We start from the raw sequence: 17,275 nt of genomic DNA, 5'->3' as shown, positions 1-17,275 counted from the left end.
TATTTGGGATATTTCTGTCTTGCACTTCCTTCATTTTTCACAGAAACTCCAGCCATTGCTGCTCTGCTGTCCTTCCTGCTAGGTCACCCAGAGCTTTCGGGACAATAAATGTTATATTTTACTGAAACAATAACAGAAATTCCTCCTTAGAACACCTGGAGAATAAAGATGCATACGTAAGCCTCCTTTTCATTGACTACAGCTCTGCCTTTATTACCATCATTCCAAATAAACTGATTCCTAAGCTCCGGAACCTGGGCCTTAGCACTCAGATCTGCAGCTGGATCTTCAACTTCCTCCCAGACAGGACCCAGGCTGTAAAAATAGGAGACAAGCTCTCCTCTACAATCACTCTGAGCACCAGTGCCCCACAAGTCTGTGTACTCAGCCCCCTGCTGTACTCACTGTTCACCCATGATTGTGTAGCCAAGTTTCCATCAAACTCAATATATAAGTTTGCTGATGACATAACAATTGTAGGCCGTATCTCGGGTAATGATGAGTTTGAGTACAGAGAGGAAATTAAGAACCTGGTGGCATGGTGCGAAGACAATAACCTATCCCTCAATGTCAGCAAGACGAAGGAATTGGTTGTTGACTTCAGGAGGAGTAGCGGACTGCATGACCCAATTTGCATTGGTGGTGCCCAAGTGGAACAGGTCAAAAGCTTTAAGTTCCTCGGGGTCAATATCACAAATGACCTGACTTGGTCCAACCAAGCAGAGTTCACTGCCGAGAAGGCCCACCAGCACCTTCCTGAGAAAACTAAAGAAATTTGGCCTGTCCCCTAAAACCCTCACTAAGTTTTATAGATGCACCGTAGAAAGCATTCTTCTAGGGTGCATCACAACCTGGTATGGAAGCTGTCCTGTCTAAGACCGAAAGAAGCTGCAGAAGATCGTGAACATGGCACAGCACATCACACAAACCAATCTTCCGTCCTTGGACTCACTTTACACCGCACGCTGTCGGAGCAGTGCTGCCAGGCTAATCAAGGACACGACCCACCCAGCCAACACACTTTTCGTCCCTCTTCCCTCCGGGAGAAGGTTCAGGAGCTTGAAGACTCGTACGGCCAGATTTGGGAACAGCTTCTTTCCAACTGTGATAAGATTGCTGAACGGATCCTGACCTGGAACTGGGCCGTACCCTCCAAATATCCGGACCTGCCTCTCGGTTTTTTTGCACTACATTACTTCTCATTTTTCTATTTTCTATTTATGACTTATAATTTAAATTTTTAATATTTACTAATTTCTACTATTTTTAATATTTAATATTTGTAATCCAGGGAGCGGGAAGTGCAGAATCAAATATCGCAGTGATGATTGTACGTTCTAGTATCAATTGTTTGGCGACAATAAAGTATAAATAGTTGGAGGTATTTCATATATAGAATGAGGCAATTTGACCCATTGAGTCAATGCCAGCTCTCAGAACAATCCCATTCTCCCCGCCCCTCATTTCCCTGTAACCTCTTTTCCCTCATCAAAATCCAGAAGTCAAAAGTTTATGGTGAGAAGGGAAAGGGGGCTGAGGGACGACTTCATGGCAAGGATCTTGTATATATGGAACGAGCTCCCAGAGAAAGTGGTTGAGGCAGGTACATTAGCAACAATTAAAGGACATTAAAATTACAGGGGAGGGGATGCCAGAAGTAGTCTTTTTTTTTACATGGAGTGTGTGGACGTGTGAACATGTTGCCAGGAGTGGTGGTAGAGCCAGATACATCAGAGATACTTAACAGATTCTTAGATAGGCACATTTGATAAAAAATGGAGAGCTGTGTGCGAGGGAAGGGTTAGATTGATCTTGGAGTAGGTTAAAAGGTCAGCACATTGTGGGCTGAAGGGCCAGCGCTTTACTGTTCTGTGTTCAAAAGTGCATAGATAGGAAAGGTTTAGAGCAGAGGTTCCCAGCCTGGGGTCCACGGGCGCCTTTGTTAATAGTATTGGTCCGTGGTATTAAAAAATTTGTCAACCCCATCTATTCGGGCATAGTAGTTTAGTGAAAGTGGCTCCGAGGTAGTGTTTTATCCTGTGTGTGGAATGTCGGAAGACTGGGAGACCTCTCGTCTCCCAGCTGAACACATATGCTCCAGGTGCACCAAGTCGCAGCGCTGAGAGAACGTGCTAAGTAACTGGAGCTGCATCTCGATGACCTTTGACTCATACGGGAGAATGAGGAGGTGATGGACAGGAGCCTACAGGGAGGTAGTCACCCCTAGGTTGCCAGGAGACAGGTAACTGGGTGAAAGTCAGGAGAAGGAGGGGAAATACACAGCCAGTGCAGAGTACACCTGTAGCCATTCTCCTCAATAATAAGTATATAACTTCAGATATTATTGAGGGGGATGACCTGCTGGGGGGAGCCACAGTGACTGGGTGAAGAGGTGAAGAGGACTGCAGTGCTGATAGATTCCATACATAGTGAGAGGAACAGAGACGAGATTCTGTGGCTGTGATGGAGACACCTAGATGGGATGGAGCCAGGTTCAGGGATGTCTCGGATTGGCTCTAATAGCATTCTCAAGAGTGAAGGTGAGCACCCTGAAGTCTTGGTACAATGACATGGGTAGATAAGTTGAGAGGTCCTGAAGAGAGATTTTAGGAAGCTAGGTAGAAAGCTGAAAAACAGGACCTCCAGGGTAGTAATCTCTAGATTCCCGTCTGTGCCATGTGCCAGTGAGGTTAAGAATAGGATGATTTGGCAAGTGAATGCGTGGCTGAGGAACTGGTGCAGGGGGCGGGGTTCTGACTTGTGGATCATTGAGATTTCTTCTGGGGAAGATGCAATCTGTACAAAAGGGATGGGTTACAGCTGAACCCGAGGAGTCCGATACCCTTGTGGCACCTTTGCTAGAGTTGTTCAGGAGGGTTTAAACTAATTTGGCAGCAGAACGGGAACCGGAGTGATAGTGCTGAGGATGAGGTGGTTGGTTTACAAACAAAGGCAATGTGTACTGAGATTCCTAGCAAGGAGAGGCTGGTGATAGGCCAAATTGCTGTTAACAGGATGAGTTGCAATGTAAAAGGCGGACAGAATCGAAAAGGGTGAATACAGGACTGAAGGTGTTTTATCTGAATGCACGCAGTATATGGAATAAGGTAGATGAACTTGTAGCACAGTTACAGATTGACATGTATAATGTTTTAGGCATCACTGAATCATAGCTGAAAGAAGATTATAGCTGGGAACTTAATATCCAAGGATACACATTGTTTCGAAAGGATGGGCAAGAAGGCAGAGGGGGTGGCATTGCTCTGCTGGTAAAAAATCAAATCAAATCATTTGAAAGAGGTGACATAGGGTCAGAAGGTTTAAAATCTTTGTGGATAGAACTAAGGAACTACAAGGGTAAAAAGACTGTGATGGGAGTTATATGCAGACCTCAAACAGAAGTATGGATGTGGTCTACAATTTATAACGGGAGATAGAAAATGAATGCCAAGGGCAACATTACAATAGGAATGGGGGATTTCAGTATGCAAGTAGATTGGGAAAATCAGGCTGGTGCTAGATCCCAAGAGGGGGAATTTCTAGAATGCCAATGAGATGGCTTTTTAGAGCAATTGGTGATTGCTATTCTGGACTGGGTGTTGTGCAATTAACCAGTAGTGATTAGAGAGCTTGAGGTAAAAGGACTGTGAGGGGAAAGTGATCATAATATAATTGAATTCATGCTGAAATTTCAGAACGAGAAGCTAAAGTCAGATGTATCAGTATGACAGTGGAGTAAAGGAATTTACAGAGGCATGAAGGAGGAGTTGGCCAGAATTGATTGGAAAAGAACACTGGCAGGGATGATGGCAGATCAGTAATGGCTGGAATTTCTGAAAGCAATTCAGAAGGCACAGGATATGTCCATCCCAAAGAGAAAGAAGTATTCGAAAGGAAAAATGACACAACCGTGGTTAACAAGAGAACTTAAAGCCAACATAAAAGCCAAAGCGAGGGCATATAATAGAACAAAAATTAGTGGGAAGTTAGAGGATTGGGAAGCTTTTAAAAACCAACAAAAGGCAACTAAAAAGACATTAAAAAGGTAAAGATGGAATCAGAAAGTATGCTAGCCAATATTAATTAAAGAGGTTACCAAAGATTCTTCAGATGCATAAAGTGTAAACGGGTGGGAAGAGTGGATATCAGAGCGCTGGAAGAATGTTGCTGGAGAGGTAGTAATGGGGGACAAAGAAATGGTGGACAAACTGAATAATTATTTTCCATCCGTCTACACTGTGGAAGACACTAGCAGTGTGGTAGAAATTCCAGGAGTCAGGGTTCATAAAGTATGTGAAATTACCATAACTAGAGAGAAGGTTCTTGGGAAACAGAAAGGTCTGAAGGTAGATTAAGTCACCTGGACCAGATGGTATACACCAAGGGTTCTGAAAGAGTTGGCTGAAGTGATTGTGAAGGAATTACTAATGTTCTTTAAAGAATCACTAGATTCTGGAATGGTTCCGGATGACTGGAAAATTGCAACGTCACTGCACTCTTCAAGAAGGGAGGGAGGCAGAAGAAGGAAATAATAGGTCCGTTAGTCTGACCTCAGTGGTTGGGAAAATGTTGGAATTGATTGTTAAGGATTTGGTTTTGGGGTACTTGGAGCATATGATAATAAGCTGTAGTCGGCGTGGTTTCTTCAAGGGAAAACCTTGCCTGACAAATCTGTTGAATTCTTTGAAGAACTAATAAGCAGGATAGGTGTGGGCATGTGGCCAAGTGGTTAAGGCATTGGACTAGCCATCTGAAGGTCGTGAATTCGAGTCCTAGCCGAGGGAACGTGTTGTGTCCTTGAGCAAGGCACTTAATCACACATTGCTCTGCGACAACACTGATGCCAAGCTGTATGGGTCCTAATGTTCTTCCCTTGGACAACGTCGGTGTCGTGGAGAGGGGAGACTTGCAGCATGGGCAACTGCTGGTCTTCCATACAACCTTGCCCAGGCCTGCACCCTGGAGAGTGAAGACTTTCCAGGCGCAGATCCATGGTCTCGCAAGACTAACGGATGCTTTTAAAAAAGCAGGATAGACAAAGGGGAATCGATTGATGTTGTGCACCTGGATTTTTAGAAGGCCTTTAACAAGGTGCCACACGTGAGGCTGCTTAACTAGCTACAAACCCATGGTACTACAGAAAAGATTCTAGCATAGATAAGATAGTGGCTGATAGGCAGGAGGCAAAAAGTGGGAATGAAGGGAGCCTTTTCTGGTTGGCTGCTGGTGAATAGTTGTGTTCCAAAGGGATCTCTGTGGGGACTGATTCTTTTTACGTTATATGTCAATGATTTGGATGATGGAATTGATGGCTTTGTTGCAAAGTTTGCAGATGATTTGAAGATAGGTGGATGGGCAGATAGTTTTGAGGAAGAAGAGAGAGTACAGAAGGACTTAGACAGATTAGGAGAATGGGCAAAGAAATGGCAGATGGAATACAATGTTGGAAACTGTATGGTCAGGCACATTGGTAGAAGAAATGAAAGGGTTGACTGTTTTCTAAATGGAGAGAAAATACAGAAATCTGAGGTGCAAAGGGACTTGGGAGTCCAAGTGCAGGATTCCGTAAAGGTTAATTTGCAGGTTGAGTCTGTGCTGAGGAAGGCAAATGCAACGTTAGATTAGATTATGAGGACACACAGTCCTCTTTTATTGTCATTTAGTAATGCATGCATTAAGAAATGATAAAATGTTCCTCCAGAATGATATCACAAGAAACAGAAGACAAACCAAGACTAAAAAAACTGACAAAAACCACATAATTATAACATATGGTTACAACAGTGCAAAGCAATACAGTAATTTGATAAAGAACAGACCATGGGCACGGTATAAAAAAGTCTCAAAGTCTCTCGAAAGTCCCATCATCTCACGCATACAGTAGAAGGAAGAAAAACTCTTCCTGCCATGAGCTTCCAGCGCCGCAAACTTGCCGATGCAGCACCCTGGAAGCACCCGACCACAGCTGACTCTTGAGTCCATCTGAAAACTTTGAGCCTCTGACCAGCCCTCTGACACCAAGCACCATCTGTGCTGAGCGCTTCGACCCCGTTCCTGGCAACAGGCAATAGGCAAAGCCAAGGATTTGGGGCCTTCTCCTCTTGATCGCACAGTAGCAACGGCAGCAAAGCAGGCATTTCAGAAGTTTCTCCAGATGTTCCTCCATGCTTCTCACATCTGTCTCCATCAAATCAGGATTGTGCATGGTACCTATTTAACAAATACGATATCATTTCGGAGTGGCCGCGCGCACTGCATCGTGCTGCCATCTTCTCCTCCCCATGATGCAACGTTAGCATTCATTTCAAGAGGATTAGAATATGAAAGCCAGGATATAATGCTGAGACTTCATAAAGCACTGGTAAGGCCTCACTTGGGGTATTGTGGCAGTTCTGAGCCCCTTATCTTAGAAAGGATGTGCTGAAACTGCAGAGGATTCAAAGGAAGTTCATGATAATGGTTCCAGGATTGAATGGCTTGTCATATGAAGAGTGTTTGATGGCTCTGGGCCTGTATTCACTAGAATTCAGAAGAATGGGGGTGACCCCATTGAAATCTACCGAACAGTGAAAGGCTTTGATAGAGTGGATGTGTTAAGGATATTTCCGATGGTGGGAGAGTCTAAGACCAGAGAACACAGCCTCAGAATAGAGGGGTGTCTGTTTAGAACGGAGACGAGGAGGAATTTCTTCAGACGGAGTGGTGATTCTATAGAATTCTTCGCCATAGGCAGCTCTGGAGACCAAGTCTTCATGTATATTTGAGGCAGAGTCTGATAGATTCTTGATTGGTCAATGCATGAAGGGATACAGGGAAGCAGGAGATTGATGCTGAAAGGGAAAATGGATCAGCTATGATGAAATGGTGGAGCAGACTTTATGGGCCAAGTGGCCGAATTCTGTTCCTATATCTTATGGTGTTATGCAAATTGTGCTATGATGAGGACAGAGTTAAATTGGGGGTCGCTGGCACTGTGGCTCAAATGGCCGGAAGGGCATGTTCTGAGGGATGTGGAAGCCAAGACGTGAACTAAAATTGAAGTACAATTAGCCATGATCTCATTGATCTTCTGATCCTAGGTCTTACAAACGTAAAGAGGGGTTGACAGGTCCTGATTGATTGACTTTTGACTTGACTAACTCTGACCTTTCTTTGCAGGTTGACACAGCAGCAGTAGTCAGTTTTCTGGAGGCAGCAGGTTCAAACCTCAGACAGCTCTGTGTGACGTACAGCAGTCGCCTGCACACCATCTTCAATGCCATTATGGTAAGATTAACTGGTGCTCAGGGGGTGGGCAATGGGATGGAGATGCGGGATCCTATTATAATTGGGTTGTGGCATGGGAAGGGATGACCTGAGAGGACACTGGGGTCTCCTGTCTCTCCCCGCCCACCCCCCCCCATTTGTGACATTTACTAGGAGTGTTGCAGGTGAAGGGCCCAAAGTATTGTTGAGGTTCTCCACCACCCATCCCACAATCTCTTTGACCCACTACCATCAGGAAGGAGGTACAGGAGCATCAGGATTAGTGCTGCCATGCTGCCAGACTGGGTAACTGCTTCTTTCCTCAGGCTGAGAGACTAATGAATACCCTGCCACCACTGAGCTTTTGTCACTAGGACAGAGAGTGGTTTACTGATTACTGTTTACTTGTGCTGCATACTACAGTCATTTTAAATTATATTTGCACTTATTTATGGTAATATTTTGTATGCTATGTGTGTGTGTTTGTGTGTGAAATGTTTTGTGGGTACACCATGGTCGCGATGCCTCAAAAAGGTGGCATCCATCATTAAAGAGCCCCATCACCCAGCATATACCCTCTTCTCATTACTACCATTAGGAAGGAGGTACAGGAGCCTTAAGAAACACACTCAATGTTTTAGGGTCAGCTTCTTCTCCTCCACTATCAGATTTCTGAACAGTCCATGAGCAATACCTCAACATTACCTATAAATATTCTTCTTATGATTTACAGTATACAGTATTTTATGTATTGCACTGTACTGCTAACCACAAAACAAATTTCACAACATGTGTCAGTGATAATAAACCTGGTTCTAGAATACCGTATCCAACTCTGGTCACCTGCTGTTAGGAAATTTGTGAATGTTCTGTAGCGACCTCCAAGCCACACTCCATCCTGATCTGGAGATAACATTACCATTCCTTCAGTGTCACTGGGTCAAAGTCCTGGACCTCCCTCCCTAACAGCAGTGTGGGTGTATTCACATCTCAGGGACTGCAACAATTCAAGAAGGCCACTCACCTCCTTGAAGGCAACCAGGGACAGGTAATTAAACGCTGGCTCAACCTGTGAAGCCCACATCTCTTCAAGATTCAAGTTCAAGTTTAATTGTAATTTATGTCTATAGCCAAACAAAACAGCATTTCTCTGGAACCTAGATGCAAAGCATAGTACCAACAGTCACACAGCAGAAGGCACATATTGCACATGTAATTACATTATCAGTAAATCATACAGTTACACAAAAACATATATAGCCCAAGCCCCTGGGTGTCATGGCCTGTCGAATGATGGTGCATGGGATGTTGTCCTGGAGCCACGTTTCCGCAAGAACAGCCCACAGCAGTTGCACGTGTCACACACGTGCAGCTGCAGATGAATGCAGTTCACTGAGCCAACCCTGGAGGGCAGCACTGACAGGAGGGGCCAGCCCCCAACCCAGCACAATTTCAAAGTTATTTATTGTAATTTTTCATTATGAGTGCAAAGGAAAACAAAATAATTGTTACTCCAGATCTGATGCAGCATATTTTTAAAAAAAGCATAAAACACAGATATAAGTGTAAAAACAATCCTAAAAACTTATGTACAAGTTTGATTGTCGCCAAATATATGAGCTTGTTCCTTTTATTGTTTGCACTATTTATTTATTTTTGTTATTTATATATTTTTAAATGTTTTTACACTGTACTGCTGTTCCAAACCAATAAATTTCACATCGGATAAGACTTAGGAGCAGAACTAGGCCATTTGGCCCATCGCAGGTGCTGTGGCATTCCATCATGGCTGATTTATTATCCCTCTCAACCCCGTTCTCCTGCTTTCTCCTCATAACCTCTGAGTCAAGGCATCAAGAGCCTACCAACCTCTGCTTTACTTAAGCCCCAACACCCCTACTGGGGCAGAGGCCACTGACAGTAGCTCGCCAGAGTCCTCTGTCCTGCCTCTTGGTTTATCCTTCCTGTCCCAGGGATGGTGTCTTTCGAGCTTCTGCTGGTGTTTCAGTAGCATTGCTTTTCCCCCCACAGGATGGGTTTGCTGGCCCCATGCCCAACCCTCCTCCTTTTGCGGTCGGCTTGGGACAGTCGTGGTGGAGTTCGCTTCGACTTTAAATATACCCAATTATTAGGCCTCTACAGCCATCTGTGGCAATGAATTCCACAGACTCATTACCCTCTGACTAAAGAAATTCCTCCTCATCTCTGTACTAAGTAGATGTCCCTCTATATTGAGGTTGTGCCCTTAAGTCCTACACTCCCCCATTATAGGAAACGTGTTAGTGATAATAATCTGATTCTGATATATAGAATCTTATTCAAATGACTTCAGAGGAGAATTTCATTTATATGATCAGTTCAAAGTAAACTTATTATCAAAGTACATATATATATATATATATATATATATATATATCATCATATACGACCCTGAGATTAATTTTCTTGCAGGCATTCACAGTAGATACAAAGAAAAAAAATAATATATATCAAAAATGTGAGATGAGAAGTCCTTGAAAGTGAGTCCATAGGTTGAAGGGACAGTTCACTATTGGCATGAGTGAAGTTATCCCCTTTGGTTCAAGAGCTTTATTGATGGTTGAGGGGTAATAACTGTTCCTGAACTTGTGGTGAAGATCCTGAGGTTCCTGTAACTCCTTCCTGATGGCAGCAGCAAGAAGAGAGCATGTCCTGGATGGTAGGGGTCCCTGATGATGGATGGTGGTTCCCTGCGATAGCGCTCTGTGGAGACGTGCTCAGTGGTGGCAAGGGCTTTACCTGTGATGGACTGTCTTTGTAGAGTTACTCGAGTCGAGTTTTGATATAGGTGACATCCAAGCTTCCAATTAGCTGACTGTCACCATGTTCTGTTTGATGTCTGTACGCAGCTGGTTGGTATTTGGTCCAGTTTGCTAACAGTTTCATTCACCTAATCTGTGTGCTCCTGTCTCCTAGGCTGGCTGCTGCACTGAACTCAGACTACTGGAGGTCAACACCGAGATCAAGCAGACTAACCCCTACTTCCAGTTTTGCATTGAGATGCTACAGGCTGGCTGCCCCAAACTACAGGTACCTGGGGTGTCGTGGGTGATGGCACTGTAATGTAGCGGTTAGTGTAATGTAATTACAATGCTCGTGACTCGGGTTCAATTCCCACTGCTGTCTGTATGGAGTTTCTGTAGCAGTGTGGGTTTCCTCCCATGTTCTAAAGACTTGTGGGTTAGTGGGTTAATTAGTCACAGGAGTGTAATTGGGTGGTGTGGGCTTGTGTTAAGGTGCTTTATTTCTAAATGAAAATGAAATTACTGCCTGTCTATTGAGCTCTCTTTCAGTGACCCTTCATTCATAAAGAATACCCTTGCCTGTCCATTCACATTCCACCTGCAAAGGCTGAGGGGAGACCTATAGAAACAAAAGATTCTGCAAGTGCTAGAAATCTTGAGCAATACAAAGGATATGCTGGAGGAACTCAGCAGGTCAGGCAGTATCTATGGAGGGGAATACAAAGATAACATTTTGGCTGAGACCCCCCTCATCTGATGAAACGTTGATCATTTATTCTGCTCTGTTGATGCTGCCTGACCCTTTGAGTTCCTCCAGCATTTTGCGTGTGTTGGAAGTTACAACAATTACAAGGGGTATACAGTATATATAGGGTAGACATCCTCCCCCCGCCCCTGCATAGAAATGTCAAATACCACCAGTTCAGGAACAGTTATTAGCCCTCAACCATCAGGCTGTTGATCCGAAGGGGATAACTTCACTCGACTTCACTCACCCCATCATTGAACTATTCCCAATATCTGTGGACTCACTTTCAAGGATTCTTCACCTCATATTCTCAATATTTATTGCTTATTTATTTATATTATTATTTATTACTATTACTTAAAAAAAATTTTGTGTTTGTTGTCTTGTGTGCAATTTTTCATTGATTCTATCGTGTTTCTTTGTATTTACTGTGAAGTGCCTGCAAGAAAATGAATCTCATGGTTATATATGGTGACATAAATGAAATTTGATAATAAATTTACTTTGAACTTTTCTATGGCTTTAAGGGTGAGAGGGGCAATTTAAAGGAGATATATAGAGTTATATTTTTTTACTCAGATAGAGGGTGCCTGGAAGTGGCTGCCGAGGGTGGTGGGGGAAGCAGGTACGGTAGTGGTGATTTAGACAGGCACACAAACCAGGTAAGAATGGAGAGATACTGAGCACATGCAGGCAGATAGAAGATAGACCGGTATTTCATAGTACTGGTCCTCCACCAGAAACATTTAATTGGCATCATTGGCTGTAAGGCTTGTACCCATGCTATGCTATCCTGTGCTGTAGAAAGGCATAGAGTCACAAAGCATGGGAGCAGGCCATTCAGCCCACCATGTGGACTAGTGGGCATCCATCTGTTAGTACCATCTTCCAACACTCGGCTCGTAGCCTGGGTAATTCAGGTGCTCAAGCCCTGCACTATGTAGAAGTCACCATCTATATTAGCTTGTCTCTCTACGATGCTGTAAGACCATAAATAAGTCTCATGAGCAGAATTAGGTAATTCAGCCCATCGAGTCTATTCTGCCATTCATTCATGGCTGATTTATTTTCCCTCTCAAACCCAGTCTCTTGCCTTCTCCCCGTAACCTTTGACACCCTGAATAATTAAGTAACTATCAACTTCCACTTTAAATATACCCAATGACTTAACCTACATAGCCTTCTGTGGTAGTGAATCCACAGGTTGACCACACTCTGGCTAAAGAAATTCCACCTCTTCTCTGTTCTGAAGGGTCTTCCCTCTTCCCTGAGCGTGCCCTGGACCGTTCCACCTCTGGAAACATCCTCTGCACTTTCACTCCATCAAGGCCTTTCAATACGATGGGTTTCAATGAGATCCCTCCCCTAATTATTTCAAATCCCAGCAAGTACAGGTCCAAAGTCTTCAAACACTTCTTGTACATTAACTCATTCATTACTGAGATAATTCTCGTGAACCTGCTCTGGAGCCCCTCCAGTGCCAGCACATCCTTTCTCAGATAAGGGGCCCAAAACTGACCTCAGGATTACACCCTTACTTTTATATTCTAGTCCTCTTGAAATGAATGCTAACATTGTATTTGCCTTCCTCACCACCTATTCAACCTGCAAGTAAACCTTTAGGGAAACCTGCACAAGGAATCCCAAGTCTCTTCACACCTTTGATTTTTCAATTTTCTTTCCAGTTAGAAAATAGTCTACACCTTTGTTCCTTCTATCAAAGTGCATGGCCATACACTTCCCTGCCCTATATTCCATCTGCCACGTATTTGCCCATTCTCCTAATCTGTCTAGGTCCTTCTGCAGGCTCCCTGCTTCCTCAACACTACTTGCCCCTGTGCCTATCTTGGTATCGTCCACAAATTTGGCCACAAAGTGATCAATTCCGTCATACAGTTTAACATATAATACGAAAAGAAGCAGTTCTAGCACAGACCTCTGTGGAACACCACAAGTCAATGGCAGCCAACCAGAAAAGGCCCCCTTTATTCCCACTCTTTGCATCCTGCCAGTCAGCCACTGCTCTATCCATGCTACTATATTTCCTGTAACACCGTTAACAGTCTCAATGACTCATTATGTTTAGTTTAATTTGGTATTGTGGTTGTCACAGCCATGACAGCTAAAGGGTTTGTGCCCATGCTGTGTTGTTCTACGTTGTAGAAAAGCATCAAATCACTGTGCATTGAAGGAGGCCATTCGGCCCATGTACTGATCAGGAGGGCACCCATTGTGTTACTGCCATTTTGCAGCACTTGGCTTGTGGTTTTCTATGCTAGGGTGACTCAGGTGCTCAAATCCTTTGTAACGTAGAAGTTACTGTCTGTGTTAACTTGCCTCTCTGCAGTAAACCAGCCACTGCCAGCCCTTAACCAATTGTGTCGTTTGGCGCAGGTTCTGAGACTGCTGAATCTGACCTGGTTCCCAAGGGCTTGCACAATGGTCGTTTCCCCTGAGGTTGGCTTCTCTGAGCTGGAGGAGCTGTGCCTGGCCACCTCGTCCTTCTCGCTGGTCACAGATGAGGTTCTGGTAAAGCTGCTGCACCTGTCGACCAAGCTGCGGACCTTGGACCTCCGAGGTTGCTATCGGATCACATCGGGGTCACTACAGCTTCTGCCCTGCCAAGGTAAGGAGAACTGTCTCTCTCTCCTCATCCTCTGTTTGATTCCTCTCTGAGGATTTGTGTGTCATGAGAGACCTTTATAAAAATGTAAGAAACAATTATTTGGTCTCAAATATGTCAAATCGTCAGTGAGTGCACTGAGGTAAAACAATAACAGTTCAGCATAAAGAGTCATGGTTCCAGAACACATTCCACACTATCAGGAAAGCTCACCGACTTTCTGAGGAGGCTGACGAGAGCTGCAGTATGCACATCTATACTCACGTCATTCTCCAGATGCATCATTGTGTGGTGTGGAAACTGCACTGCTGCAGGCAGAAGGGTTCTGCAACCAGTAGTCAAAACTGCCCAGCGCATCACTGGCACCATCAAGGGCATGTATATAGAAAGGGTTAGTAACTTCATGAAGGCTCCCACCCACCCTGCTCATGGACTGTTTGTCCCACTCCCATCAGGGACGAAGCTACGCAGCATCCACGCCAGGACCACTAGACTCAAAAACAGTTACTTTCCCCAAGCAGTAAAGCCAATCAACACCTCCACTCACCAATCCACCCCTCCACACCCCCCGATCACCACTACTTTATCATATCCTGTTGTCACTCACCTTGTTTACAGACAGTGCTGTGTCTGGCACAATTTTATGGGCATGCATTTAATCTATGTATTTATATTTATTGTAGTTTTTTTATTATTGTGTTCTTTATCTTAGAGTTTTTTCATGTGTGTAATGGAAATGACATTAAACAATCTGGAATCTTGAAAAGCTACAGGGAAAAGCAGGTAAACAATAAAGCCAAGAGATCACAACGAGGTAGATTGTGAGGTCAATTGTCTATATCTTATTGTACAAGGGAGTCCATTCAGGACAGTGGGATAGAAGCTGTCCTTGAGCCTGTTGGTATGTGCTTTCAGGCTAGTGGAAGAGGGGAGAAGAGGGAATGCCTGGAGTGGGTGGTGTCTTTCATTATGCTGGCAGCAAGAAGTGCGGACAGAGTCCACGGAAGGGAGGCTGCTTTCCATGATATGCTCAGCTGTATCCACAACTCTCTGCACTTTCTTGCAGCCATGGGCTCAAGACAGCTTCTACCCTGCAGTATTAAGACTATTAAATGGTTGCATAGTGCGATAAGATGAACTCTTGACCTCAATCTATTTCGTTATGGTCTTGCACCTTATTGTCTAGCTGCACTGCACTTCCTCTAAATGCAAGACTTATTCTGCATTCTGTTGCTGTTTTCCATTGTTCTCCCTCAAGGCACTGTGTAACTAAATGATCTGCATGAACAGGAGACAAGCTTTCACTGTACCTCAGTACATGTGGCAATAATAAACCAATTCCAGTACAGGTGGGGAGAGCAATCATATGGAAAGTTGGATCTTGCTGAATGGTGGAACAGACTTGAAGGGCTGAATGGCCTATCCCTGACAATCTTATAGTATCTGAAGCTAATGAGCCAAAAAGATTTCTTATGAAGCTCAGCAGGTCAGGCAGCACGTATGGAAAGGAGTCAACAGTCAACGTTTTGGGCCAAGACCCTTCCCGAAATGTTGACTATTCCTCTCCTTAGATGTTGCTTGACCTGCTGAGTTCCTCCAGCATATTGTGTTTGTTGCGCTGGGTTTCCAGCATCTATAAAACCTCTTGGGTTCTTACGAAGCTGTCTGCTTGCTCCATCACCAGACCTCTCGCGGTTGTTCCTGGGGCTATACTGCAGCACCACCACGCTACTGCTGGCTAAGCAGGGCTCACAGCAAATAGCTCTGAAGTGGAGACACTCTTTGGAGGAGCTGGACATCACTGGTCAGTGCTACAAAGAGAAGGACCTTGAGCTGGCCATGGGGATCCTGGCAGGGACTGAGGGCAATGTCATCCTGCGCTCTCTCAACCTGGCTGGGACAAAAGTCACCCTGGATGCTATCAGGTACTCATCAGTGTGATCTCACCCTTGCTATCTTGTGCATCTGAAGTGTGAACAGACCAATTAATATCACATAGACTACAGAACACCACAGCACACTACAGGCCCTTCAGCCCATGATGTGGTGTGGCTTTTTAATGTGCTTTTTAAGATCAATCTAATCCTTCCATATAGCCCTCCATTTTTAAACATAGAACATAGAAGAGTACAACACAGGAAAAGGCACTTCAGCCCACAATGTTTTGCCAAACCAGCTAAAAAAACAAATCAAAAACGCCTAAACACTAATCCCTCCATCTTCCTCGTATCCCATGTGCCTATCCAAACATCTCTTAGAAGTCTCTAATGTATTTGCTTCTGCCACCATACCAGGCAGCACATTCCAGGCATCTACCACTCTGAGTAAAAAATCTTACCCCTCACATCCGGTTTGAAACTACCCCCCTCACCTTCAAGGCATGTCCTCTAGTATTAGACATTTCAATTCTGAGAAACAGATGCTCTCTTTCTACTCTATTTAAGTCTCTTATAATCTTATAAACCTCTATCAGATCTCCTCTCAGCCTCTGCCGCTCCAGAGAAAACAACCCAAGTTTATCCAGCCTCTCAAGGTAGCACATGCCCTCTAAACCAGGCAACATCCTGGTAAACATCGTCTACACCCTTTCCAAAGCCTCAACATCCTTCCTATAGTGGGGCGAACAGAATTGTATGCAATACTCCATGTGGCCTATCCAGAGTTTTATAAAGTTACAACATAACCTCTTGACTTTTGAACTCAGTGCCTTGACTAATAGAAGCAAGCGTTCCATAAGCCGCCTTAATCACTGTAATTGACCTGTGTAGCTTAATTCTATATTCTCACTGTGTAGGACCTGTTCCCCCTTTCTGCCAATGTAATTGGTGCCATTATGCTCTGGCTGTTCACCCTCCCCATTGAGAATAACCTGCAGGTGCTCTGATATGTCCTGGACCCTAGCACCCAGGAGGCAGCACACCATCTTGGTGTTTCTTTTGAAGCCACAGAATCTCCTTTCTGTCCCCCTAACTAGTGAGTCCGCTGTAACTACTGCACTGCCTGACTTGACACTTCTCTGTTAAGCCTCAGAGCCGGCTACACACCCACCAGCCTGGCTGCTGCTGCTGTGCCCCAATGCATGTGTCTTTCCCCCACCCCCACCCCCTTGCAGTATCCAAATAGGTATACTTGTTGCTGAGGGCAATGCCCACAGGGAATCTCTGCACAAACTTCTTAATCCTGTTACTCCTCATGGTGGTTACCCATCTACTGTCTGAAGACTGTACTCTGAGTGTGACTACCTCTTCAAGAGTCTCATCTGTAATATCTTCAGCCTCCCAAATCATCCCAAGAACATCTAACTCCCGATCCAGCTCTTTGGCCCAGTCAGTTAGGCACCGAAGTTGGGTGCACTTCCTGTAGGTGTAGTCATCAGGGAAACTGTCAGGTATCCTGAATACCCACATCTAACAGGAGAAGCATTGCATCCTGACTCCTCTATACTAAAGAAAAGGCTATCTCTTCTTATCTGTGCCTCCGCCCGTGTACGCCAAAAACTGTTAAGCCAAAGCCTTCTTATCACTGGCATACTGGCATTTCTGCTTGACCCTTGATTTTATTTGCAGCTGAGTTTTGGCCTCCGACACCAACACTTACCACGGCTGCACTGCCAAGAAAGACCGGCCTTACCCGAATATGCTCTTTTTATACTCTTTTTCTCTCTATCTCTCCTGACTTCTGTAGGGCTCTGACACCGACACTCACACTCAATGCGCCTGAGCCACCAACATTTTTTTTCTTTCATTCATGTGGCTATCTTAGAGGCTCTTAAATTCCCAAATGTATCTGCCTCTACCATCACCCCACCACCCCTGGCAGTGTACTCCATGCACCCACCACTCTGTTTTTAAAAAAAACTTAGCCCTGACATTCCCC

At 44.5% G+C, this 17,275-nt stretch overlaps 1 protein-coding gene across 3 annotated transcripts in view; it reads left to right on the top strand.

The window, feature by feature from the left end:
* LOC134344581 (F-box/LRR-repeat protein 6-like) overlaps positions 1-17,275 on the top strand; it is a 50,994-nt gene that overhangs the window by 28,483 nt on the left and 5,236 nt on the right. For all 3 annotated transcript variants that reach the window (XM_063044642.1, XM_063044643.1, XM_063044644.1), the window contains exons 6-9: positions 7,159-7,266; positions 10,201-10,314; positions 13,171-13,402; positions 15,084-15,324. In XM_063044642.1, the coding sequence (XP_062900712.1) occupies positions 7,159-7,266; positions 10,201-10,314; positions 13,171-13,402; positions 15,084-15,324 (695 nt within the window). The remainder of the gene's footprint in view (positions 1-7,158; positions 7,267-10,200; positions 10,315-13,170; positions 13,403-15,083; positions 15,325-17,275) is intronic.

The sequence above is a fragment of the Mobula hypostoma genome, chromosome 3, assembly GCF_963921235.1.
Source record: "Mobula hypostoma chromosome 3, sMobHyp1.1, whole genome shotgun sequence".
In the NCBI taxonomy this organism is placed as follows: domain Eukaryota; kingdom Metazoa; phylum Chordata; class Chondrichthyes; order Myliobatiformes; family Myliobatidae; genus Mobula; species Mobula hypostoma.
The sequence above is the reverse complement of the archived record's forward strand: the minus strand, read 5'-3'. Positions and strand labels throughout refer to the sequence as shown.